The sequence below is a fragment of the Mustela nigripes genome, chromosome 6 (assembly GCF_022355385.1).
Source record: "Mustela nigripes isolate SB6536 chromosome 6, MUSNIG.SB6536, whole genome shotgun sequence".
Taxonomy (NCBI): Eukaryota; Metazoa; Chordata; class Mammalia; order Carnivora; family Mustelidae; genus Mustela; species Mustela nigripes.
In genome coordinates, this window is record NC_081562.1 from 8,098,253 (window position 1) to 8,124,448 (window position 26,196).

General features: G+C 44.2%; 1 protein-coding gene across 1 annotated transcript; it reads right to left on the reverse strand.

Moving 5' to 3' along the window:
- Window positions 1-7,590: 7,590 nt before the first annotated feature.
- Window positions 7,591-25,836, reverse strand: ADSL (adenylosuccinate lyase). The gene is made up of 13 exons (XM_059401950.1): window positions 25,620-25,836; window positions 21,230-21,433; window positions 19,500-19,544; window positions 18,161-18,240; window positions 14,423-14,594; window positions 14,167-14,213; window positions 13,395-13,485; window positions 12,897-12,966; window positions 12,608-12,755; window positions 10,782-10,872; window positions 9,902-9,991; window positions 9,196-9,372; window positions 7,591-7,723 (listed from the first exon to the last, which is right to left on the reverse strand). The coding sequence occupies exons 1-13, from the start codon at window positions 25,788-25,790 to the stop codon at window positions 7,637-7,639; spliced, it is 1,473 nt and encodes a 490-aa protein (XP_059257933.1). The 5' UTR covers window positions 25,791-25,836; the 3' UTR covers window positions 7,591-7,636.
- Window positions 25,837-26,196: the final 360 nt, after the last annotated feature.

Below are 26,196 nucleotides of genomic sequence, written 5' to 3' on the forward strand. Positions count from 1 at the left end.
CAGGGCACCTGGGTGGCTCAGTGGGTTAAAGCCTCTGCCTTCAGCTCAGGTCGTGATCCCAGGGTCCTGGGATCGAGCTCCGCATCAGGCTCTCTGCTCAGTGGGGAGCCTGCTTCCCCCCTCTCTGCCTGCCTCTCTGTCTGCTTGTGATCTCTTTCTGTCAAATAAATGAATAAATAAGATCTTAGAAAAAAAAAAAAGGAACCATATGATACTCTCAATAGATGCAGAAAAAGCATCTGACAAAGTACAACATCCTTTCTTGATCAAAACTCTTCACAGTGTAGGGATAGAGGGTATATACATCAAAAACATCAAAGTCATCTATGAAAAACCTACAGCGAATATCATTCTCAATGGGGAAAAACTGAGAGCTATTCCTCTAAAGTCAGGAACACAGCAGGGATGCCAACTCTCACCATTGCCATTCAACATAGTATTAGAAGTCCTAGCTTCAGCAATCAGACAACAAAAAGAAATAAAAGGCATCTGAATTGACAAGAAGTCAAACTCTCACTCTTGGCAGATGAAACTTTATGTGGAAAACCCCAAAGACTCCATTCCAAAACTGCTGGAACTCACAGAAATTCAGTAAAGTGTCAGGATATAAAATCAATGCACAGAAATCAGTTGCATTTCTATACACAAACAACAAGACAAAAGAAAGAGAAATTAAGGAGTCAATCTCATTTTCAACTGCACCCAAAACCAGAAGATACCTAGGAATAAATCTAACCAAAGAGAAAAAAAATCTGCACTCAGAAAACTATAAAGTACTCATGAAAGAAATTGAGGAAGACACAAAAGAAATGGAGAAACATTCCATGCTCACGGATTGGAAGAACAAATACTGTGAAAATGTTTATGTAACCTAGAGCGATCTACACATTTAATGCAATCCTGATCAAAATACCATCAACTTTTTTCAAAGAAATGGAACAAATAATCCTAAAATTTGCATGGAACCAGAAAACACCCCGAATACCTAGAGGAATGTTGAAAAAGAGAACAAAAGCTGGTGGCATCACAATGCCGGACTTCAAGCTCTGTTACAAAGCTGTCATCAAGACAGCATGGTACTGGCACAAAAACAGATACAGATCAATCAAACAGAACAAAGAGCCCAGACAGAAATGGACCCTCAACTCTATGGTCAACAAATCTTGACAAAGCAGGGAAGAATGTCCAATGGAAAAAAGACAGTCTCTTCAACAAATGGTGTTGGGAAAATTGGACAGCCACATGCAGAAGAATGAAATTGGACCATTTCCTTACACCACACACAAAAGTAGACTCAAAATGGATGAAAGACCTCAATGTGAGAAAGGAATCCATCCAAATCCTTTAGGAGAACACAGGCAACCTCTTCGCCCTCAGCCACAGCAACTTTTTCCTAGAAACATCGCCGAAGGCAAAGGAAGCAAAGGCAAAAATAAACTACTGGGACTTCATAAAAATAAAAAGCTTTTGCACAGCAACGGAAACAGTCAAAAACCCAAAAGACAACCAAAAGAAAATAGTTGCAAATGACGTATCAGATAAAGGGCTAGTACCCAAAATCTATAAAGAATTTATCAAACTCAACACCCAAAGAACAAATAATCCAATGAAGAAATGGGCAGAGGAGGAGGAGTCAAGATGGCGGAGAAGTAGCAGGCTGAGACTACTTCAGCTAGCAGGAGATCAGCTAGATAGCTTATCTAAAGATTGCAAACACCTGTAAATCCATCAGCAGATCGAAGAGAAGAAGAACAGCCATTCTGGAAAAAGAAAAACAACCACTTTCTGAAAGGTAGGACCGGCGGAGACGTGAATCCAAAGCGACAGGAAGATAGACCCTGGGGGGCGGGGCCGGCTCCAGGCAAGTGGCGGAGCAATGGAGCACAAAATCAGGACTTTTAAAAGTCTGTTCCACTGAGGGACATCGCTCCAGAGGCTAAACCGGGGCGAAGCCCACGCGGGGTCAGCGTGGCCTCAGGTCCCGCAGGGTCACAGAAGGATCGGGGGTGTCTGAGTGTCGCAGAGCTTGCGGGTATTGGAATGGGAAAGCCGGCTACAGAGACAGAGCCGACAGTAAACTCACAGCTCGGTGTTACCTTGAACCAGTCGCAGGTTCGGTGAGCTCAGAGCGCGGCCGGAGGTCAGGCAGACGGGAGTAACTGGGCGCTGTTCTCTGAGGGCGCACTGAGAAGTGGGGCCCTTGGGCTCTCGGCTCCTCCAGGCGGAGACCAGGAGGCCGCCATTTGTATTCCCGTCCTCTGGAACTCTACGGAAAGCGCTCAGGGAACAAAAGCTCCTGAAAGCAAACCCGAGCGGATTACTCAGCCGGGCCCCTGGTAAGGGCGGTGCAATTCCGCCTGAGGCAAAGACACTTGAGAATCACTACACCAGGCCCCTCCCCCAGAAGATCAACAAGAAATCCAGCCAAGACCAAGTTCACCTACCAAGGAGTGCGGTTTCAATACCAAGGAGAGCAGCAGAATTCCAGAGGAGGAGAAAGCCAAGCACGGAACTCATGGCTTTCTCCCTGTGATTTTTTTTAATCTTGCAGTTAATTTAATTTTTTTCTTTTTCTTTTTTTTTTTTATTCTCGCCTTCTGGTAAAATTTTTTTTTAACTTTTACCCTTTTCTTTTTTAACGTTTTTTAACTAGTTTAACTAATATATATATATTTTTTCTTTTTATATTTTTCTTTATTCGTTTTCTTTTTTTAAATTCTTTTCTTTTCTTATTTTTTTTTCTTTTCTTTTTCTTTCTTCCTTTTTGAACCTCTTTTTATCCCCTTTCTCCCCCCTCACGATTTGGGATCTCTTCTGATTTGGTTAAAGCATATTTTCCTGGGGTTGTTGCCACCCTTTTAGTATTTTACTTGCTCCTTCATATACTCTTATCTGGACAAAATGACAAGACGAAAAAATTCACCACAAAAAAAAGAACAAGAGGCAGTACCGAAGGCTTGGGACCTAATCAATACAGACATTGGTAATATGTCAGATCTAGAGTTCAGAATGACAATTCTCAAGGTTCTAGGCAGGCTCGAAAAAGGCATGGAAGATATTAGAGAAACCCTCTCGGGAGATATAAAAGCCCTTTCTGGAGAAATAAAAGAACTAAAATCTAACCAAGTTGAAATCAAAAAAGCTATTATGAGGTGCAATAAAAAATGGAGGCTCTCACTGCTAGGATAAATGAGGCAGAAGAAAGAATTAGTGATAAAGAAGACCAAATGACAGAGAATAAAGAAGCTGAGCAAAAGAGAGACAAACAGCTACTGGACCACAAGGGGAGAATTCGAGAGATAAGTGACACCATAAGACGAAACAACATTAGAATAATTGGGATTCCAGAAGAAGAAGAAAGAGAGAGGGGAGCAGAAGGTATACTGGAGAGAATTATTGGGGAGAATTTCCCCAATATGGCAAAGGGAATGAGCATCAAAATTCAGGAGGTTCTGAGAACGCCCCTCAAAATCAATAAGAATAGGCCAGCACCCCGTCACCTAATAGTAAAATTTACAAGTCTCAGTGACAAAGAGAAAATCCTGAAAGCAGCCCGGGAAAAGAAGTCTGTAACATACAATGGTAAAAATATTAGATTGGAAGCTGACTTATCCACAGAGACCTGGCAGGCCAGAAAGAGCTGGCATGATATTTTCAGAGCACTAAATGAGAAAAACATGCAGCCAAGAATACTATATCCAGCTAGGCTATCATTGAAAATAGAAGGAGCTTCCAGGACAAACAAAAACTGAAAGAATTTGCAAACACCAAACCAGCTCTTCAGGAAATATTGAAAGGGGTCCTCTAAGCAAAGAGAGAGCCTACAAGTGGTAGGTCAGAAAGGAACAGAGACCATATACAGTAACAGTCACCTTACAGGCAATACAATGGCACTAAATTCATATCTCTCAATAGTTACCCTGAATGTTAATGGGCTAAATGCCCCTGTCAAAAGACACAGAGTATCAGAATGGATAAAAAAACAAAACCCATCTCTATGTTGCCTCCAAGAAACACATTTTAAGCCCAAAGACACCTCCAGATTTTAAGTGAGGGGGTGGAAAAGAATTTACCATGCTAATGGACATCAGAAGAAAGCAGGAGTGGCAATCCTTATATCAGATCAATTAGATTTTAAGCCAAAGACTATAATAAGAGATGAGGAAGGACACTATATCATACTCAAAGGGTCTGTCCAACAAGAAGATCTAACAATTTTGAATATTTATGCCCCCAACGTGGGAGCAGCTAACTATATAAACCAATTAATAACAAAATCAAAAAAACACATCAACAATAATACAATAATAGCAGGGGACTTTAACACTCCCCTCACTGAAATGGACAGATCATCCAAGCAAAAGATCAGCAAGGAAATAAAGGCCTTAAACGACACACTGGACCAGATGGACATCACAGATATATTCAGAACATTTCATCCCAAAGCAACAGAATACACATTCTTCTCTAGTGCACATGGAACATTCTCCAGAATAGATCACATCCTCGGTCCTAAATCAGGACTCAACCGGTATCAAAAGATTGGGATCATTCCCTGCATATTTTCAGACCACAATGCTCTAAAGCTAGAACTCAACCACAAAAGGAAGTTTGGAAAGAACCCAAATACATGGAGACTAAACAGTATCCTTCTAAAGAATGAATGGGTCAACCGGGAAATTAAAGAAGAATTGAAAAAAATCATGGAAACAAATGATAATGAAAATACAACGGTTCAAAATCTGTGTTGAACATAACAAAGGCAGTCCTGAGAGGAAAATATATAGCGGTACAAGGCAGTCCTGAGAGGAAAATATATAGTGGTACAAGCCTTTCTCAAGAAACAAGAAAGGTCTCAGGTACACAACCTAACCCTACACCTAAAGGAGCTGGAGAAAGAACAAGAAAGAAACCCTAAGCCCAGCAGGAGAAGAGAAATCATAAAGATCAGAGCAGAAATCAATGAAATAGAAACCAAAAAAACAATAGAACAAATCAACGAAACTAGGAGCTGGTTCTTTGAAAGAATTAATAAAATTGATAAACCCCTGGCCCGACTTATCAAAAAGAAAAGAGAAAGGACCCAAATAAATAAAATCATGAATGAAAGAGGAGAGATCACAACTAACACCAAAGAAATACAAACTATTGTAAGAACATACTATGAGCAACTCTACGCCAACAAATTTGACAATCTGGAAGAAATGGATGCATTCCTAGAAACATATAAACTACCACAACTGAACCAGGAAGAAATAGAAAGCCTGAACAGACCCATAACCAATAAGGAGATTGAAACAGTCATTAAAATCTCCAAATAAACAAAAGCCCAGGGCCAGACGGCTTCCTGGGGGAATTCTACCAAACATTTAAAGAAGAACTAATTCCTATTCTCCTGAAACTGTTCAAAAAAATAGAAATGGAAGGAAAACTTCCAAATTCATTTTATGAGGCCAGCATCACCTTGATCCCAAAACCAGACAAGGATCCCATCAAAAAAGAGAGCTATAGACCAATATCCTTGATGAACACAGATGCGAAAATTCTCACCAAAATACTAGCCAATAGGATTCAACAGTACATTAAAAGGATTATTCACCACAACCAAGTAGGATTTATTCCAGGGCTGCAAGGTTGGTTCAACATCCACAAATCAGTCAATGTGATACAACACATCAATAAAAGAAAGAACAAGAACCATATGATACTCTGAATAGATGCTGAAAAAGCATTTGACAAAGTACAGCATCCCTTCCTGATCAAAACTCTTCAAAGTGTAGGGATAGAGGGCACATACCTCAATATCATCAAAGCCATCTATGAAAAACCCACCGCAAATATCATTCTCAATGGAGAAAAACTGAAAGCTTTTCTGCTAAGGTCAGGAACACAGCAGGGATGTCCATTATCACCACTGCTATTCAACATAGTACTAGAGGTCCTAGCCTCAGCAATCAGACAACAAAAAGAAATTAAAGGCATCCAAATCGGCAAAGAAGAAGTCAAATTATCACTCTTCGCAGATGATATGATACTATATGTGGAAAACCCAGAAGACTCCACTCCAAAACTGCTAAAACTTGTACAGGAATTCAGTAAAGTGTCAGGATATAAAATCAATGCACAGAAATCAGAGTTGCCGGAGGGGACAGAGGTGGGAGGGAGGGCGTGGCTCAATGATGGACACTGGGGAGGGTACGTGCTGTGGTGAGTGCTGTGAATTGTGTAAGACTGATGAATCACAGACCTGCACCCCCGAAACAAATAATACATTGTATGTTAAAAACAAAATAAACAAACAAAAAAACTAGAACATAATGCTGTAGGTATAGAACAGTAAGACTACTGTGAAGTTTAAGCCAAATTTATTTACATTTATTTTAATTTTTTCTTCTTAATTTTGGCAACATCATTTCAATCTATTTCAGGTTAGGTAAATTTTAGTTATCTTACCAAATACATGTATTGTCCTAATTTTGTATTATCTGCAAATCTGATAAATATACTTTCTTCATTTTCATCTATGCTGAAACCATTATGTGGAATTGGACAGGGCTGAGGATGGAGATTTCCGGACTAATACTCTTCTAGGTGCCGGGCAGTTCTTAATGATCTTTGGCTACAGCTGGTTCAATCACCTATCGATCTGTATAACCAGGTTTAAAGACTGTCGAAAGCCCTGATGAAATCAATAGACCCAATTAGCTTTTCTCTGATATATAAGTTTTACCAAAAGATGAAGTCAGCCTGGGTACAACGTCAGGTGAGTAAACCTGAAAATTCACTGTACCTCTGACTTTCATTACATATTCTGGCAAAACGTAACCGGATACCAAAGGCATCCAACTGTACTGAATCAGGGTCCAGGTTACTTTGCTAGACACAGATCAAATTTACCTTCAGAAGAGAGGACCAGGAGTTTGATTACTTGCTCATGATCAAGTGAGCAGGTGAAACAGACTACGCTAGCTGGACAACATGCCTGAAAGAACAGAGCGAACTATCAACTACAGGCTGTGCTGCTGTAGGAAACAAGAGTCCAATTCAACATAATTTGTTTTTTTTGAGAGAGAGGAAAAGCAGGGAGAGGAAGGGAGGGGCTGAGGGAGAAAGAGAATATTTTTTTTTTTTTTTAAAGATTTTATTTATTTATTTGACAGAGATCACATGTAGGCAGAGAGGCAGAAAGAGAGAGAGAGGAGGAAGCAAGCTCCCCACTGAGCAGAGAGCCCGACGCGGGGCTCAATCCCAGGACCCTGGGATCATGACCTGAGCTGAAGGCAGAGGCCTTAACCCACTGAGCCACCCAGGCGCCCTGAGAAGGAGAATCTTAAGCAGGCTCCACACCCAGAGCTGAGCCTCACATGGGGCTCGATCTCACAACCCTGAGATCACGACCTGAGCTGAAATCAAGAAGAGTCAGATGCTTAACCAGCTGAGCCACCCAGGCGCCCCAACATGATTTATTTCTGCTTTGTAAACCTTGAGAATTTGAAGGCACTATGCAAAGAAAAAAGCGCCGCATCAATTTAAGGTGACAGGTAAAAGGTAAAATAAAGCATCAGAATAACATTTTCCAAGACTCAGCAATAAAAGTTAATGAAGCCAACGACTTCTTGTTTAATTTTTTCCAACGCTACAGACATAATTCTGCTTTCACCTTCATTACACTTTCATATGGTTTCAGCAGGGGATATACCTCCTCTTCTAAGAATCTCTGCACCTGCCAAAAAGGAAAGCAAATATAAGACAAAAGAAAATGTCAAGATGTAAATTTGATAAAGCTTTTTTCAATGTCCATTTATATCACTGAGAAATAATTTGATAAAGCTCTTACTCCACCAGTGAACTTCCATTTTTCTCAACCACCTGTCAGGAATCTGGCCCTAGGCTGAGGCAGCTCAACCCACCCTGCCCCCATGTGCTTCCCCACAAAGCAGCCCAGCCCAGCCCAGCCCAGCGGAAGTTGGTCTCCCCATCGCCCAACCGGTTCCCCCAGCTAAAATCATCACTGCTTCTTTCCTCCTCATTCAACCAGCTGCCAAGTGACTAACTTGCTAACCGGCCCTGCAATCTCTCCCCTTATCTGTATCTACCACTTTGGCTCAACGCCCTCACCATGTACTGCGTGGCCGCCTCTGGCAGCTTCCTTGCTGGTCTCCTGCCTCCAGTCTGTCTTCCAACTTGAAAGCCTGTAACTATTTCTGGGCACTTGGTGCTCCAGCAACACTGAAATGACTGCAGTTTCTCTCCCATGCTGAACTATGTTATATGCCAGTTCCTACTTGTCCCTAAGATTCAACTCAGATGTCAAGTCTTCCAGGAAGCCTTTCCGGACCTCTCCTATTTTAGAGCTGTTCTATTCCTCTTTTGTGATCCCAAAGAATGTGCTTCCCACAAATCCTGTAGGCATTCCTTGGTGTTATGACCTCTTTATAAGACTTCCCCACCAAGTTTTGACCCCCAGAACGAAGCATAGTATCCGAATGCATAATGAGCACCTCGTCCGCACTCGTACGTCTTTTTGAATTAGCTCTTACAGTCTCTAAAAGACCAAGAGGGAAAATGACATTTACTGAATACTTACTATGCATTAAACACTGTGCTAGGTCTTTTGATCCATGTAACCACCAGCCTGTGAGATATGTATTCTTAACCTGCTGGCCATTGAAAGCCAGAAGTCAGGAACGAACCTGACGGATCTTCCTGAGGGTAAAACCCAATCTTTGTCCATTATACCACATGCTCCAGACCAGAATTCAGAGAAATCACAGGGAGAAATACTTAAGACAGCTCAAAACAACCAAATCATCACGTTAGCCTGCTCTGAATGCTTTCTGACTAGCCTCACTCTCATCGTACCTCTTATAAAAGTAGAAACATTGAAGACAGTATTCTAGGTTCTGTAGCCCAGCAGTGTAAATAGAGGGCATTTTGGGGGCACGTGGATGGCTTGGTTAAGCATCCAACTCTTGATTTGAGTTCAGATCATGATCTCAGGGTCATGAGATCACGCCCTGTGTTGGGCTTCATGCAGGGTGTGGAGTCTAAGACTCTCCCTCTTCCTCTGCCCTCCCCCCAGCGCCCTAGCCCCCACTTGCACAGGCTCTTTCAAAAAAAAATTAAAAAATAAAAATTTTAAAAAGAGCGCATTTGGGGAGGCTTACAGTGCTATGGAAGTTTTCTGGTGCTTACCTGTTGGGATGCACGACCTGTAAACGAAGAAGGATCCAGTAGATGGTCCAGCTGGGAGTGAATGGGACTGAAGTAGGCATCGGCCTGGATTCGCTCTATGAGGTCATTGTCACCCCCTTCCTGCTTGACCACAGCAGCTGCCTGCTGCGAAAGCACTCTGATTTTCTCATGGCAATCCTGGGAAGACAATGAGGTATGGTTGGCTTATTTACTAAGAGGGCATCTGAACATCTTAAGAAGTCATCCAACATCACATCCATTCTGTCTGTGGCTAGTACACAAAGCCCTTCTAGGCTGAAGTGGTTCCCCTCACAGTCTGACTCCAAGATCTTGACCCTCTGACCTTATCCTAGGCTGAACCTGAAGTAAATGCCCATCTTGCACTCCCTCCTCTAAAGCCTCACGAACCGTGTGCTCTTCTGTCCTGCCCACTCCCCCACCATTTCCTGTTTGGAAATTCAAACCTAATTCCTTCACTAGGAGTGGACCTTTTCTACAGGTGACTAAGTGATTCGCTTTTAACAACCCAAGTTCACCACAATCACTCTCTAGAGAAAAGCCTGTTCTATGGCAGAATACGGTTACTGCTGTGTACCACTACCATGATTGAGGGTGAAGAAAGAAATGTTTTCATTCTCCTTAAGGGAGGAGAACAGGACTAAAGGTGCACTTTCCACTCATCCAGGACCATGAGGGATCAACAAACCTGGCGGTTACCCCCAGCTTTCACCATGGCCATGATGATGTTCTCTGTGGCCATGAAAGGCAGCTCTTGCCGAATGCGTCGTTCAATTACCTAGAAGAATGAATGCAGGCCTAAGATGGCTCAAGGTTACAAAGTCACACACACGCAATAAGAGATCCAAGTGACCAGCAAAACGCACACAGGACATGAACTATCGTATTTGTAAAGACAGAGAGTAGAATAGATCGTTTTCATTAACAGTGTATTTTTCAGTTTTCTTTCTAATCCAAAGTAGTATTATTATTTATTAACATATAACCTATTATTTGTTTCAGGGGTACAGGTCTGTGATTCACTAGTCTTACACAGCTCACAGTGCTCACCACTGCACATTTACTCCCCAATGTCCATCGCCCAGCCACCCCACCCTTCCCATCCCGGCTACCCTCCTCAAAGTATTATTCTGATTTAAAAAAGGAATACTGGTTTAAATAAATTTTTAAAAATTGCTTCATCGGAAAGATTTCTGAAACTGGAACTTTGTTGAAATTTCTATGCCCAATCTGAAGAGCCAAGTATGTAACGGAAATGAACCCATCTGCCTCAGGTACTTAAAAACGGGCAAAGGAAATCGTCTGCTCTGCCAGTCACGCCACAGCTGATGATTTCTGCTCATGAACAGTGTAAGCCAAAGGAGTTCCTTTTCTCTCTTCTACAAACATGTCTGTGGATCCCAGGGTTAGTTCTCTAGAGCTTACGTCATCACCTCCGGAATGTGCTCAGGCAGACCGGGATGCAGCTCCCCAAACATATTCACTTCAGAGCAGGAAGAGATTACACTTCCCCTCCCACAATTCAACCCCTCCCCCCAACATTTTGCTGTTCAATGGAGGCATCTTACTTTAGGGTACACCACCAATCCTTCAGAAATGTTCTGCAGCGTATTCAGTATCGTATCTGCAGTAAGAAATGCCTCAGCCAAACAGATACGTCTAGAAAACAAACAGCCCGTTCAGTTATCTCTTTAAACAAATACCCATTTGAGTGACATATATAGGGTGTGTCCCAAGAAGCTGCCTCACTGACTTGTCACGCCACATGTACTACGTGGACAACTTCCTTTCATCTCATGACTTCAGCTACCCCCATATCCTGATGACCCCGCCATCTATCACCCCTTGTCCAGGCCACCTGCTTCCGTGCCAGATCAGACACCCCACTGGAGAGCTCCGCCTGGTGGATCTGTAAGCACCTCAAACCCTGAATTGCACTCAGCCACTTTTCCACTGCTTCCTGCTCACGTGTCACACCCACTCTTCTGCTCCCTGTGGCTCCTGCTCAGTAAATGGCACTAACACCACATCATGATTTTAATTCTCACTCCTCCACCACCAAGGTCGGCCAATCTGCCCCCGATTTTAGACCCATACCCCTCCTCTCTGATCACAAAGCCACTGTGCCAGTGAGCACGCAGCTTTTTTTAAAGTAGCCTCCTAACGTGTTCTGACCAGATTCATGTCCCCTTATATCCAATTCTCTAAACTGTTACAGGGAGCTTTAGCGGGCACATCTGATTAGGTCACACCCTGGTGAGAAGTATGCAACAGCTGACTTCTGAATGAGTTCACACGTTTTATTTCCATCAATGTCTTATTCCCCGGATTACACTAAGATCCCAGAGAGTTAGCTTTAACTATGTTTTTTTTTTTTTTTTTCAGATCCTACTACAATGCAAGCAAACCAGAGTAATGTGAAACTACTTTTAAAAAGTACAGTATGGGGACGCCTGGGTGGCTCAGTTGGTTAAGCAGCTGCCTTCAGCTCAGGTCATGATCCCAGCCTCCTGGGATCGAGTCCCACATCGGGCTCCTTGCTCGGCAGGGAGCCTGCTTCTCCCTCTGCCTCTGCCTGCCATTCTGTCTGCCATTCTGTCTGCCTGTGCTCTCTTGCTCTCCCTCTCTCTCTGACAAATAAATAAAATCTTAAAAAAAAAAAAAAAAAGTACAGCATGGAGCGCCTGACTGCCTCAGTTGTCTAAGTGTCTGCCTTTGGCTCAGGTCATGATCCCAGGGTCCTGGGATGGAGCCCTGAGTTGGATGCTTGCTCAGCAGGGAGCCTGCTTCTCCCTCTGCCCCTCCATCTGCTTCTGCTCTCTTGCTTTCTCTCAATACATAAATAAATGAAATCTCAAAAAAAAAAGTCTGGGGCACCCGGGTGGCTCAGTGGGTTAAAGCCTCTGCTTTTGGCTCAGGTCATGATCTCAGGGTCTGGGGATCGAGCCCTGCATCAGGCTCTCTCCTCAGCGGGGTGCCTGCTTCCCCCTCTCTCTGCCTACTTGTGATCTCTCTCTGTCAAATAAATAAATAAAATCTTAAAAAAAAAAAAGTCTGTTATTTCTTGAGTCTTAGAGCATCACCTCCTCTGTGAAGCCTTCCCTGACTCCTCTACCCCCTACCCTCCTCTACTCCCCCATCTTAGCTCCCACAGAGATGATCTCACACACACAATGATCCTAACACGCATCACACTGTTCTATATTCTTGCCTCCCTGTTAGATCCTTCCAGGATCTGTGGGGACAAGGAGACCCCTCCAGCCTCTACGGCGACAAGACCACTCTAGGCTCCGTGGCAACAAGGAGAAAATGTACAGATGCTCAAAACATCCTTCAGGCTCCTCTGCTGGTCCTCCCCGCAACTTGCTGTACACAGCACCCCCCTTCTACTGACCGATTGGCACTATCATCCAGTGTGCGCTCAAACCACTGCACAGAGGCCGTCTGCAGCGGGTCCATGATAAGGGTCATCAGGTGACGGGCGAGGCTGCAGCACCGCTCAGAGCGCATAGGGTTCCGCTTGTATGGCATTGCACTTGAGCCTGCCACGTACAAGGTGAAGCAAATGCAGAGACTTCAGAGGACAGTGAGTGCCCAAGCACAGTGCTGGGTGAGCTATTCACACATGCCCACCGGCCTCCCAGCATCTCTGCAGCACTCCCACATCTTCCCAGAACACTCACCAATCTGCTGTTTTTCAAAGGGTTCCTCCATCTCCTTGAGGTTTGCCAGGAGTCGTATGTCGGTACAAATCTGGGGGGAAAGGGCCACAGGCATCATCCCACAGTGCTGGTGTGCAGGACCCTGGGAGCAGGGGCTAGACTGATGAAGGAGGAGAGCACGTCCTCTCTAAGAGCTCCTGGAGAATATCTTGCTCAGACTCCTTCTGGCTCTTGAAGAGCAGGGATAACAAGGAAGGGAGCATGGAAACACGGTGTGGAACACTGCTGCAGAACACCAAGGACAGACAAGGCAAGATGAGCTTTAATAAGAACGCTGGAGCTAGTCCTGCCTTTTAACACACTTAATTTCAGAGCTGTCACCTGCAGACCCCAGACAGTGAAAATGAAGTTTGACATCTCTCAAGAGATAAGTCTAGATAGAAGTCTGAGGCAAATTCTATCTCTCTGCGGTATGTAAAGCTCTCAGCCCCACTCCCACAAACTGCCTCTACCACTCACCTTGTGCACAGATGCCCCCAAGCTAGCCAGCACGGACAGCACCTCAATATCCAGTTTCCGTGTGTAGGTCTGCCCTGTGATGATGAAAGCCCTAGAAATAAATGGAAAAGAATCATAAGTTAAATATTTCAGGGGCACCTGCTGGTTCAGTTGGCGGAGCATGCAACTCTTAATCTCAAGGTTGTTTTTCAAGTAAGTGTGGAGGTTACTTACAAATAAAATCTGGGAAAAAAAAGTTTTTTCAAAATGTGACTGTGCCAAACAAATGAGCAAAAACAGACCTTAAGCAAAAGCTTGGTCTCACTAGTATACTAAGTCCTACTGAGCCCCCATGACCTCACTGATCACATGCTTCTGAAACAAACTGTTCTTCCACCCTTTTTCCTAACACCCAGGCCCAAGAAGGAAGTGTGGGCCTGGGGTACCCGTGTCTTGTCATAACCTGATGGAAATGCGTGCAACAAGCAGCCATGGTGAAGCCTGGTGGCCCTCAGTGGAAATGGTCAGATTTAGATGAACCCACGGGAGGACCTCGATGTGGGTGAGACTACTCTAAAAATCTCAGAAGTAAACACTTTCCTTTTTCCTTATAAACTGTAAAAAAAGTAGAATCTAGACTATAAGAAAATAAAAACCCAGGCCAGAGATAAAACAAAATGGGCAGAAGAACGAAGGAGGAAAAAGTTAGGGTCAAATCAAGAGGTACACTGAACACAGGGCTTTCATCACTTAGCAGGGAATAGGGAAGCCAACACTTTTCCCATTTACCTACCTTTTAAATCCTGCCTTTTCTGTCACCATCTTGTCAAGCTGCTCTACCTTGGAAGAAAAAGACCTCCCTGTAGAAATCCAGGTGTGACCAGTATGAGAACATCTCAACATCCTACCCAGGTTTCAACCCGTGGTACTCCTCTGGTCCAAAGACTCCACTCATCCCAAGATCAATCCTCCTCTCATCCTGGAGGTCAGCTTTGTTTCTGGTGTTCTCACCACTGAGTTTGCGTGTCCCCCAGTTGCTCTCAGAATACCTTCTGGTCATCTCCCTCGAAGAGCTGCAGGAAGCTGGCCTGAGTGCCAGTGGTGCCCTTCACACCCCGAAAGCGCAGGTCATCTCGGACCCGCTTCAAGTTCTGGAGATCCATACAAAGGTCCTGAATCCAAAGACAGCAACGTTTCCCAACTGTGGTCAGCTGAGCAGGCCTAAAAATGACCCAAGAAGGACACACAGAAGTCTCAAACCAAGGACTTACTTCATAAAAGCTTCATTCCTTTTTTGAACAATTATTGCTATCCCTGGAAAGGGTAAGAATTAAAGTAAGAGACAGAGAAAATGGTGTAGACAAAAACAGACTAAGAGGTTTGGGTAAATAAGGATAAAGAAATTCAATGTCATTTATAAATATTCAATGATTATAGAGCTAAAGGTCTTCTAACATAGTTCTTTATCATCAAGAGGCAATAGAAGGGCAGGCACAATGTCTGTTTTGTTTGTTCCCAGACTTTGGCAAGTCAAATACACTCATGTAACAAACACTTGCCAAATATCCAATGTGTTCTTGGTTTTGAAAATACAGCAAACACAGAGAAGGTTCCTGTCCAATGGAGCTCACACTGTGGTATAAACAAGCAAATGAAGTAACTACTGATTTTTGGTCACAAATGTGAAAACATAAAATAATGAGGACACTGGAGAAAGCTACTCTAGACTGTCAACAAAGGAAGGCCTCTGAGAGACAAGGTCTGAGAAGGAGCTAGCCATGCTGTGGAGAACAGCCCCCAAAAGACATAACCAACGGACTCTAATGTAACAGACGAGGGCTTTGCTCCCCGTCCTAAGTCTAAATCAATCTACTGCAGGTCTGTTTCGGAGTGTAAAGTATAAGTATGAATATACTACAGTAAGGTTGGAGTTCTAATAGATGGTCTAGCTCATCCCAGATGGATTTTCACTTCCGTCAGGCTAATGACATGAACAGCTGGCACCATGAAGGCATACCATGAGCCACAGTATGTCCCCCATTAATCTCACGGCGTTTTCTAGCTAACTCTCCCAAGCAGATTACTGCTACAAGGAAAGATATAAACGGATGGCTTTGCTTGGATCTGTTCATGACAGCATTGCACATAACAGGCACAAAGTAGAAGCAACTCAAATGTCTATCAATGGAAGAATGGAAAACAAAATCTGGTATAGCCACCACTTCAGCTACAAAGAGAGACGAAGCACTCTACATGCTACGAGCCCTGAAAACATTAAGCAAACAAAGTCAGTCATAGTAAGAGGAATACTGCATGACTCTTTAAATAAAACATCCAGAAGCAGCAGATCCATAGACAGAAAAATAGATTGTGACTGCCAGGGGATAGTTAAGGAGGGTAATAGGAGTGACTGGTATGTGGGGTATGGGTTTTTTTGAGAGGTAATGGAAATATTCTGAAATTATGTACTGGTGACTATGTAATTCTGTAAATGTACTAAAAAACACGCATTACGGGCACCTGGGCAGCTCCATCAGTTGGGCATCCGGGGACTCTTGATTTCGGCTCAGGTCGTGATCTCAGGTCATGGGATTAAGCCCTGCATCAGGCTCTGTGCTCAGCAGGGAGTCTGTTTGAGAGTGTCTCTCCCTCTGCACCTCCCCTGGCTCATGCTCTTTCTCTAAAATCAATAAATCTTTAAAAAAAAAACCCGATCACTAATTGCAGACTTAAAAAGGGTGAATTTTATCTCAATAAAGCTGCTTCCTGGGGCACCTGGGTGGTTCAGTGGGTTAAAGTTTCTGCCTTTGGCTCAGTTCATGATCCCAGGGTCCTGGGATCGAGCCTCACATCAGGCTCTCTGCTCAGCAGGGAGCCTGCTTCCTCCTCTCTCTCTGCCTGCCCCTCTGCCTACTTGTGATCTCTGTCAAATAAATAAATAAAATCTTTAAAAAATAAAAATAAAAAAAATAAAGCTGCTTCCCTTTCCCCCCTTTTTAAAAGTTTATTTATGGGGCACCTGGGTGGCTCAGTAGGTTAAAGCCGCTGCCTTCGGCTCAGGTCATGATCTCAGGGTCCTGGGATCGAGCCCCGCATCGGGCTCTCTGCTCAGCGGGGAGCCTGCTTCCTCCTCCCTCTCTCTGCCTGCCTCTCTGCCCACTTGTGATCTCTGTCTGTCAAATAAATAAAATCTTTAAAAAAAAAAATAAATAAATAAAAAAAATAAAAGTTTATTTATTTGAGGGGAAGGGACGAGAGAGCAGGGAGCCCAATGCCGGGCTGGCTCCCAGGACCCTGACATCATGACCTAAGCCAAAACCAAGTCAGCCGCTTAACTGACTGAGCCACCCAGGCACCCCACTCCTTTTTTTTTTTTTTTTAAGATTTTTTATGTATTTATTTGACAGTCATAGATCACAAGTTGGCAGAGAGGCAGGCAGAGAGAAAAGGGGGAAGCAGGCTCCCCACTGAGCAGAGAGCCTGATGTGGGGCTCGATCCCAATACCCTGAGATCATGACCTGAGCTGAAGGTAGGGGCTTTAGCCCACTGGGCCACTCAGGCACCCGCCCCCAACCTTTTTAAGTAGGCTTCATGTACAACATGGGGCTTGAACCCACAACCCAGAGATCGAGAGTCACGTGTTCGACTGACTAAGCCGGCCAGGTGCCCCAGAGCTGCTGCATTTTAAGTGCAGGAACTGACTATGCTGAGGTGATACTCATGCATCAGCACTTTTCTGAGCGCCTAATGCTGCTAACTGGGGCAGCAGGTGCCCTCATCACGCTCCGCGCACAGGAACACCAGGATGCACGCGTTCTCAGACACTCTCCACTACTCACAGGAGCGGAAGAGGAGCTGCCAACAGAAGGCCACGTTCGTCATGGCCACCCCACATACCGCACACGGACTCCTCATGACAATTCCCTCAGCTTTCTGCTACCGAGAAATGCAGACCTGAACTTTGAGAAGATTAAACTCAACAGCCTCTCCTAAGTTATAGGAGATAATATCCTTGTTGCCACTCGATATCCCACTAAACTGTAAGGCAAATGCTAACACGCCACTACTGGAATGTCATCATTAGAAGTTCGCTACTAGCATTCCAAAAATGACATTCTCTGCTTTTGAAAAGGATTTTAGTTGATAATCATAAAAATATGTGCACACTTTATAGGGGAAAAATGTACTTATCCTATTATGCCACAAACGAGATAAATCAGGATTTATATCTTGGTGTATTTTCTTCCAATCTTTATACAATTTATATGCGGTCTTTATTCTACAACATTAACCTAAGTATATTTCCATGGTATTAGACTTACAAGCATCACTTTAATGGCTGCGTATTATTCTAGCCTATGAATATACTACATACTATACCTTATTTAATTATTCTCTTATTCTGGACATTTAGATTATTCCCAATGCTTACTACCAAAACCAACATGTCGTTTAACAGAGATCTTTGTACATAAGGCTTTTTGCATAATTTAGATTACTTCCTTGGGCTAGAGTCTTAAAAATGGAATTACTAAATCAAGGAGCATGAATATTTTCTACGGCTCCTGATCCAGATTTCCCAATATTCCCCCAATGAACTCTTAAGAATCTAGCTTTTACGGTAGGGACAATGTTCATTCCTCATAAGCATCCCAAGTTATCTGCTAAACTATGTTTTGAGATTCTTCACCTCTAGGCTTCCACAGAGAAGGGAAACTGAAGAAAGAAATGAAAGCCAAATGCACACAAACTAGCCCAAGTCCCAAGAAGTAATCATATCACTTACTGGAAATGTGTGAAACCTAAGGTGGGAAGATCAGCTTGTTCTTTAGCAAAGTCAGCAAGCCGAGAGATCACTCTAGCAAGCTGTAAGAAAGACCATGTAGAGAAGAATGAGTTCACTGTGAGCTTGCTATATAATCAGGAGTTAAACTTTTAGACAATATAAATTTATATTATAAAAATATAAATATAAATATAAATTTAGACAATGTAAATTAGATCTCCAGCCTGTGGAAGGCAGAGGCATATCTTTTCATCTTTGTATCCCAAAGTGCCTTCATGAGTTCAAAGCAACCAATATTTGAAAATTGAGTTGACTACCTAGAGTCATGAACTTTTTCTGCACAATTTAAAGATCACTTATGTGCTCATGCAGAAAAAAACAGGATAAAATCACAAATCTGACCCACATATTCCAACAATAAGCAGGTAGTTAACTTCCTTCATTTAAAAGGCTATGTTTTATTTTCATTTTTAAAATTTTTTTTTTAAGATTTTTAAAATTTATTTATTTGACAGACAGAGATCATAAGTAGGCAGAGAGGCAGGCAGAGAGAGACAGAGAGAGGAGGAAGCAGGGTCCCCACGGAGCAGAGAGCCCGATGTGGGGCTCAATCCCAGGACCCTGGGACCATGACCTGAGCTGAAGGCAGAGGCTTTAACCCACTGAGCCACCCAGGTGCCCCATATTTTCATTGTTTTTGAAGATTTTATGAGAAAGACACAGTGAAAGAGGGAACATAATCAGGGGGAGCAACAGAGAGAGACGGAGAAGCAGGCTCAAGCTGAGCAGGGAGCCCACAGGGGGTTTGATCCCAGGACTCTGGGATCATGACCTGAGTTGGGGCAGACGCTGAACCCACTGAGCCACCCAGGAGCTCCTAAAAGGCTATGTTTTATTTATCTATTTATTTTTAAAGGCTATGTTTTGTTTTGTTTTTTTTAAGATTTTATTTATTTATTTGTCAGAGAGAGCTAGCGAGAGCGAGCACAGGCAGACCAAGAGTGGCAGGCAGAGTCAGAGGGAGAAGCAGGCTCCCTGCGGAGCAAGGAGCCCGATGTGGGACTCGATCCCAGGACGCTGGGATCATGACCTGAGCCGAAGGCAGCTGCTTAACCAACTGAGCCACCGAGGAATCCCTTTAAAGGCTATGTTTTAAAAAGCATTTGCTTAGAGCATTTTAACCCAAAGAAACAATTAGTTCTACAGATCTGACACAGGATCGTTCCCTGAGTAAAAGACAACCTATTTATATTCACGTTATGTTGATTTATTTGAAAGTGGTGCCATGTCCTATCTTGGGGAAACCAGGGCTGACAAGAAACTGCTGCCAACTCCTTACCTTTGGCAAAAGCAGGTCAAATGCGTTTCTAAGAATAATCAGGTCCTGCAAAGGAAAATGCAGTGGTCTCACATTAAACAGCTTGGCCCAAACAATATTACATAACCCCTTTTAGCCCTCACAACTGGGCTTCTCAGCTAGCCACTTATCTCACTATAAGCTACCCTCGGTGCAAGCCAGAAGATCCTAGCAGAAGTTGTTCTTTTCAGGTTACTGTTTTAAAAGCACATCAACCTGGAGAGCAGTACTTCTGCAATCTCCAAGGAACAAAATCCTTATACCCCCAAAGGCCAGTGTACATGGTATCTAAAATGACTGGAAAACAGTCACGGGGCAAACTTCCATCCTGAATACTGTGAAGATGTCCAGGTCACCGAGCTCCCAAAGAGAAATTCCTGAGTCTCAGAGAAGCTTCCAGGGGGAACATTCCATTAGTTTCCCCTATCTGTGTCCACATCTACCATTGCTGACAACAACAACAACAACAACAAAAAGACATGAACCAGAATATCAAGGTTTAGGAAATTTAAAGCTGTCCTTGAGGGAAACAGGATATGCATTTCAGGCCAACTCACATGAGACAGTAATTGTGGAGCCCAACTACACACTGGGTATATGTAAAAAATAAAAAATAAAGTGTATTCCAAGGAAAGGGATTGTAGTTCTTCCATTATTTGAGTCACCAATTACACACAGATGCCTTTAATTATGTACCACTTGAGACTCTAAGTATTTGGGGCAATTTAAAAATCAGTGGCTTCTTTCTGACTTGGAAGGGTATCTGGAATAGAACTTCTGGTCCCCCCGGCACAGTGTGATCCAGAGCACAGCTTTGGAGCCATTCTCCCTGGGCATGTATCCTTTCTAGCGGTGTGACATTAGGCAAGTTCTTCAACCTAAATGTCCTCATCCGTAGAGAGAGGAATCATAAAGCCAGATCCAAAAGACTACACATTCTGATTCCATTTATAGGACATTACCAGAAAAGGCAAAACTACAGAGAAAGAAAGCAGGTCAGTGGTTGTTTGGGCTGGAGAGCAGGAGTGGGAACTGACTGCCAACAGGCATAAGAACCCCTCAGTGTGATGGATGTGCCACAATCCAGACTGAAGCAAAGGCTGAACTGTAACAATTTACCAAAACTCACTGAACTGCACATTTGAGATAGGGAAATTTATGGTATGTAAACTACACCTCAAAAAGCCATCGAAAAATGGAGATAAAAGCAACTCTCTTATGGTTGTGAAGAATAAATGAAGTAAGACATATAAAGTGGTCAGAACACTGCCAAGGGCCTAGTAAACTCTTAAGAAAATGTGATATTACTTTTTCATGTTTGACGATAAACTCCTCTGCCAATTAAGTGTTTTGTGAAAGAATCCTAATGCAAACCTTTCCCCCCACCCCAGAAGTTACAATAAAGAGTTATAAAGGACTTTGGAAAGAAACCCCGTCTGGACAATGGCCTTGCCACTAAAACACTAAGACCTTGACTTGGGTCCCGCCAACCAATGCATAAACTGCATCTGCCAGTCTTCCATTACGGAAGTCATTAGGGGCTTATAGTTTAGATTGGAAGGATAACAAAAGCAGAAAATTCCTGAGTTTATGAAACCCCTACAGCTAATGATCTATGGAATCACTTCCTAAAATTAGACAAAAATCACATAAAATTCATAAATCCATTATGAAGACTGAATCCTAAGTGGAAACTAAACAGAGGTTCTTACCGTATTGTCTCCAACGTAGCAGGAGGTGGCGCCAAGATGAATTATGGCTGCAGCTTTTGGGCAGCAGTGGCCAAACGTGTGCACGTGAGCCATCACATCATGTCGCAACTGCTTCTCCTCCTCAGCTGCCATCTTGAAGTCGATGTTGTCCAGATTTGACCTCATCTCCTGGATCTGTTCATCTGTGATAGGCAAACCCAATGTCTGCAGAACAGGCAAAGCAAAATAAATAACCTCAAATGTCACAACGACTTGAAGTGACACCAAGAAAAAAAAAAAATGGTTCATCTTAGCATTTACGCCCCACCTCCCAATTCTTAAATTCAAATTTGGGGTGGGGATCTGGGTGGCTCAGTTGGTTGAGCCATGCGGGCTCTTGATTTCAACTCAGGTCATGACCTCAAGGTCTTGGGAGGGAGCCCTGCCACAGACTCCCTGCTCAATGGGGGTGTCTGCTGGTCTCCCTCTCCCTTTGGCCCCTACCCCTCCCTCCCTCGCACATACTCTCTCTAAAATAAATCAATAAATCTTTAGAAAAAATAAAAATAAAATTGGGGGCAACGAAAAGTACATGGGGAGGAGGGCATGTTTTCTTTTTTTAAGATTTTATTTATTTTGGGGCACCTGGGTGGCTCAGTCAGTTAAGATACTGCCTTCAGGGGCGCCTGGGTGGCTCAGTGGGTTAAGCCGCTGCCTTCGGCTCGGGTCATGATCCCAGGGTCCTGGAATTGAGTCCCGCATCAGGCTCTCTGCTCAGCAGGGAGCCTGCTTCCCTCTCTCTCTCTGCCTGCCTCTCCAGCTACTTGTGATTTCTCTCTGTCAAATGAATACATAAAATCTTAAAAAAAAAATAGCTCTTTCTTCCTTGGAAAAAAAAAAAAAAAAAAAGATACTGCCTTCAGCTTAGGTCAGGATACCAGAGTCCTAGGATCAAGAACCGCATCCAGCTCCCTGCTTAGCAGGAGAGTCTGCTTCTCTCCCTCCCTCTGCTCATGCACCGCGCTCTCTCTCTCGCTCACTCTCCCTCTTTCAAATACATGAAGTCTTAAAAAAAGGGATGCCTGGGTGGCTCAGTTGGTTAAACGGCTGCCTTCAGCTCAGGTCATGATCCCAGTGTCCTGGGATCGAGTCCCACATCGGGCTCCTTGCTCGGCGGGAAGCCTGCATCTCCCTCTGCCTCTGCTGCCACTCTATCTGCCTGTGCTCACTCTCTCTCTCTCTCTGGCAAATAAATAAATAAAATCTTTAAAAAAAAAAAAAAAAGATTGTATTTATTTATGGGGGGGAACATGCATGCACACGGGGAGGGTCAGAGGAAGAAAGAATCCCAAGCAGACTGCCTAGGAAGCACCACGCAGGGCTTGATCCCACTACCCTGAGATCACCACCAAGCCAAAACCAAGAGTTGGATGCTTGACCAACTGAGCCACCCAGACTCCCTGGAGGGCACAAGGTTTTTTTTCCTTTTTAAAAAATTTTTTTATTTTTGAGAGAGAGAAAGAGAGAGCTTGCACCCTCCAGCAAGTGGGTGTGGGGGGCATAGGGAGAAGCAGACTCCCCAACCAGCCAGGACCCTGGGATCCTGACCTGAGCAGAAGGCAGACACTTAACTAAGTCACCCAGGCACCCGAGGGCACGATTTTCTTAAATAATGTAAATTACATTCTAAGTAAATGCCAGAATATGCAATAATATATTCTGATCTTTGTTCTCTCTGCCTTTATATCTCTGCCTGGCTCACATATTTTGGTCTTTGGGCTCAAATGTCATCACCTCAAAGAGGTCCTTCCCAAGTCCCAAATGAAACATCCTTCTTATATGTCATTCAACTATCTCTTTTTTTTTTTTTAAGATTTTATTTATTTATTTGACAGAGAGAGATCACAAGTAGGCAGAGAGGCAGGCAGAGAGAGAGAGGAGGAAGCAGGCTCCCTGCTGAGCAGAGAGCCTGATGCAGGACTCGATCCCAGGACCCTGAGATCATGACCTGAGCTGAAGGCAGCGGCCTAACGATCCCAGGACCCTGAGATCATGACCAGAGCCGAAGGCAGCGGCTTAACCCACTGAGCCACCCAGGCACCCTCAACTATCCCTTTAACCTAAATTTATCTACAGCACTTAATACCACATGACACTTTTACAAACGCATTAGCCTGTCCCTCCCCCTAGAATGTACACTCCATAAGAGGAGAGTTTGTTTTTATTGCTTACTTACCCCTTAGTGCTTGGCCCGTAAGTGCCCACAGTAAGGGATCCAGGTCAAAACTTTACTTTTGACCCAGATGGATTTACTTTGAGAAAGGAGAATTAAGAATGTTGCAAGTGGTTTTGCCAACAAATTATACACAGCAAACTCAGTAAAACTGAAAACCACTACAGGAAGTTATTGAGAAAATAGACACATAAACATCTTACATTCATTCATCACTGGAAAAACCAGGCTGGAAAAAAACAGCTTGCAGCCCAGAGGCAGCTCAGAATCCTGGATTCAAGTGCTAAATACACAGTGGTGAAATTCACTCAAACCTGTCTTGAAACTCCCAAGCCTTGACCCTGGGGAGGTTCATGCATCGAAGGCCTATCTTGTTTAAGACGGTAGCTACTTGCCAGATATGGCGATTTACATGTAAGCTGATTGAAATTAAAAAGTAAAAATTCAGTTCCTCAGTCACACTAGCCAAATTTCGATAGCTCAGGTCAAGCTTTATGACAACAGAGGGTATCTCAGGTCTCCTTCCAAAGCAAAGCAGCAGGGGGCAGTGTGGCGGAACTGCTTCCTGCCCCCAAGCAAGGCATCTTGTTGAAATTCATCCCCTACCCCTGCTTTTCTGCATTCCTCCCGATCTCTTATTCAATTTTCTTCTTAGCTACTAAAAATCACTGCGCAGTTTATGCTAATTTCGACACCCTAACATATTCCAAACTCAGATTATACCAAACGTGTATGCATTTCAGGCAATGTGCTGACTCAGCAGAGGAAATGCATAATCTGAATCTGAAATCTGAATGCATATTCAGAGGACTCCACATTTCCATTCCTGCTAGAAGACGTTTCCTAGTTATGGTGATCCTGGCATTTTTGAATGCCCCTACCCTCATCTATATAATGGAGTATCATATGAAAGAGAAAAGAGTACATGCCAGTACATGATAAATCACAACACCCTATTCAGGTCCTTTTCTACTCATTACTGTCATTTTAGCCGATAGTTGGTGAAGTCTTTCTGTGTCTCCATTCTGTCATCTGTCAAACATCTGTAAAACAGTACTTACTATACAGGATTTTTCTGAGGGTTAATGAGCCATTAGTATGCAAGGTCTTAAGACAGTGCCTGGCATACAGTAGACATGATAAATGTGTCTTCTATTATTATGTCACTTAATTTTCTTGAGCACAATGAAGGGGAAGTGGAAAATCTAGTGAGTTTTCTGCTTGGGGAGTTCGACTATACCTCGGTCCCAGGCACGCGCTCAGATTGTTTCCAAGTTTATTGATGCCCTTTGAGAGGACACTGCCATCTTGCCTGTTGTGGCATTTTCGTCTGAAACTTTATAGCTCTCTGGATCACCTTCAGCTTCCTTCAAATCCTCTGGGAAGGCCCCTCTGGAGCTATTTCTGAAAGCGCTGAGCTGAACAGCTTTATATGCAGCTCTTAAAAAAAAGACACCAGAAATCCCATCAAATAATCCCTTACCCTGATTCTCCCTCCTTAGAAAGGCAAAACGCAGCCGAATGGACGGGAAATAGCGGCCTAGGAAATACGAATTTTGTAGTGACACTCCTGTCCCTAACTCCATCGAGGCACCGTGGAAAATAAAGTGGCTGAGTGCTCAGGCTCGGCACCGAACCCAAGTTAACATCCCGGTTCCGCTATTAATGGTTAGGAGCCAACAACGCGCGTGGCTATCACTGAGGCTTGATTTCGCCCATACCATGTGGAATTTCCACATATAATGTGGAAAAGGCACCACCTAGTTTGCGAAGTTTGTACGAGTTAAACGGGAAAAGACGTGTAAAGAAATTAGAACAGCACACAAGCACGTAAGGAGCGCTCAGGGTCCGTGGCCAGCGGAGTATTCCAGCAGGAACGGCCAAGATAAAGCCTTAAAACCACAGGGTGCACTTCTCGCCGCCGCCTCCGCGTCCCTAACCCTCTGTGAGTCTAAACTAGGGAGGCAACAGGTGTCGCTCCCGGGCCTCCTGCCCTGACCTTCCTCGGGCCATAGCACCTCAGGAAAGGGATACTCGGCCGAAAATAGCGGGGCAGCTGCCCCCTGGGGCCAGGCCCAGGCCCAAGCCCAAGTCCAAGCCCAAGCCCGGCGCCGAGCCGCGCACGTGCCGAGCGGGCCCGCCTCTCCCAGCCCGGCCCCTGTCCCCGTGGCCCGTTACCTGCTCGGCCTCCGCCAGCCACAGCCAGAGCTGCCGCCAGGTCCGGAATTTGTACCTGTCACTAAACACGAAGCACATCTCCGGGCTGGCATAGCGGGAGGCAAGCGGCGAGCGGTAGCTGTCGTACCCGCAGGGCGCCTGCTGCCCGCCGCGGTCGCCGCTCTCCGCCATCCCGACCGGGAGTACCTACTAGCTGAGGGAGGGCCAGCGAGGGCTGGAGCGGAAGTCCGGGGGCGGGACTTCCTCCCTTCGGGGCGGGACCTCCTCCACTTGGTCCCGCCCCGGGGTTCTGGGAGACGCCGGCGCGTAAAGTTGTCGGGCTTGGGCTGCCCGCGGGTGAGGTTTGGCGGGTTTCTCTTCGTGGACAAGGGACGTGATTAGCCTTTCGTTGGTTACTTAGCCACTCTGTGCCTCAGTGTCCCCATTTGAAAAAAGTTACGCTAATACCTGCCTTTAAGACTACCGTGAGGTGTCAGGGTATCAGACCGATGTCTGGGACACTTAGAAAACCCTCTATGTGTTTTGCTATTCTTTTTAAAAATATTTTATTTATTTATTTTAGAGAGAATGAGAGCGC

What these genes read in the sequence shown, in the direction of transcription:
- ADSL (XM_059401950.1), bottom strand. Translation starts at nt 25,790, where the DNA reads ATGGCGGAGAGCGGCGACCGCGGCGGGCAGCAGGCGCCCTGCGGGTAC. An exon ending in GGCTGGCGGAGGCCGAGCAG is followed by an intron (nt 21,434 to 25,619) that starts GTAACGGGCCAC and finishes CCTGTTCTGCAG; the next exon opens with ACATTGGGTTTGCCTATCAC. An exon ending in GCTACGTTGGAGACAATACG is followed by an intron (nt 19,545 to 21,229) that starts GTAAGAACCTCT and finishes TTTCCTTTGCAG; the next exon opens with GACCTGATTATTCTTAGAAA.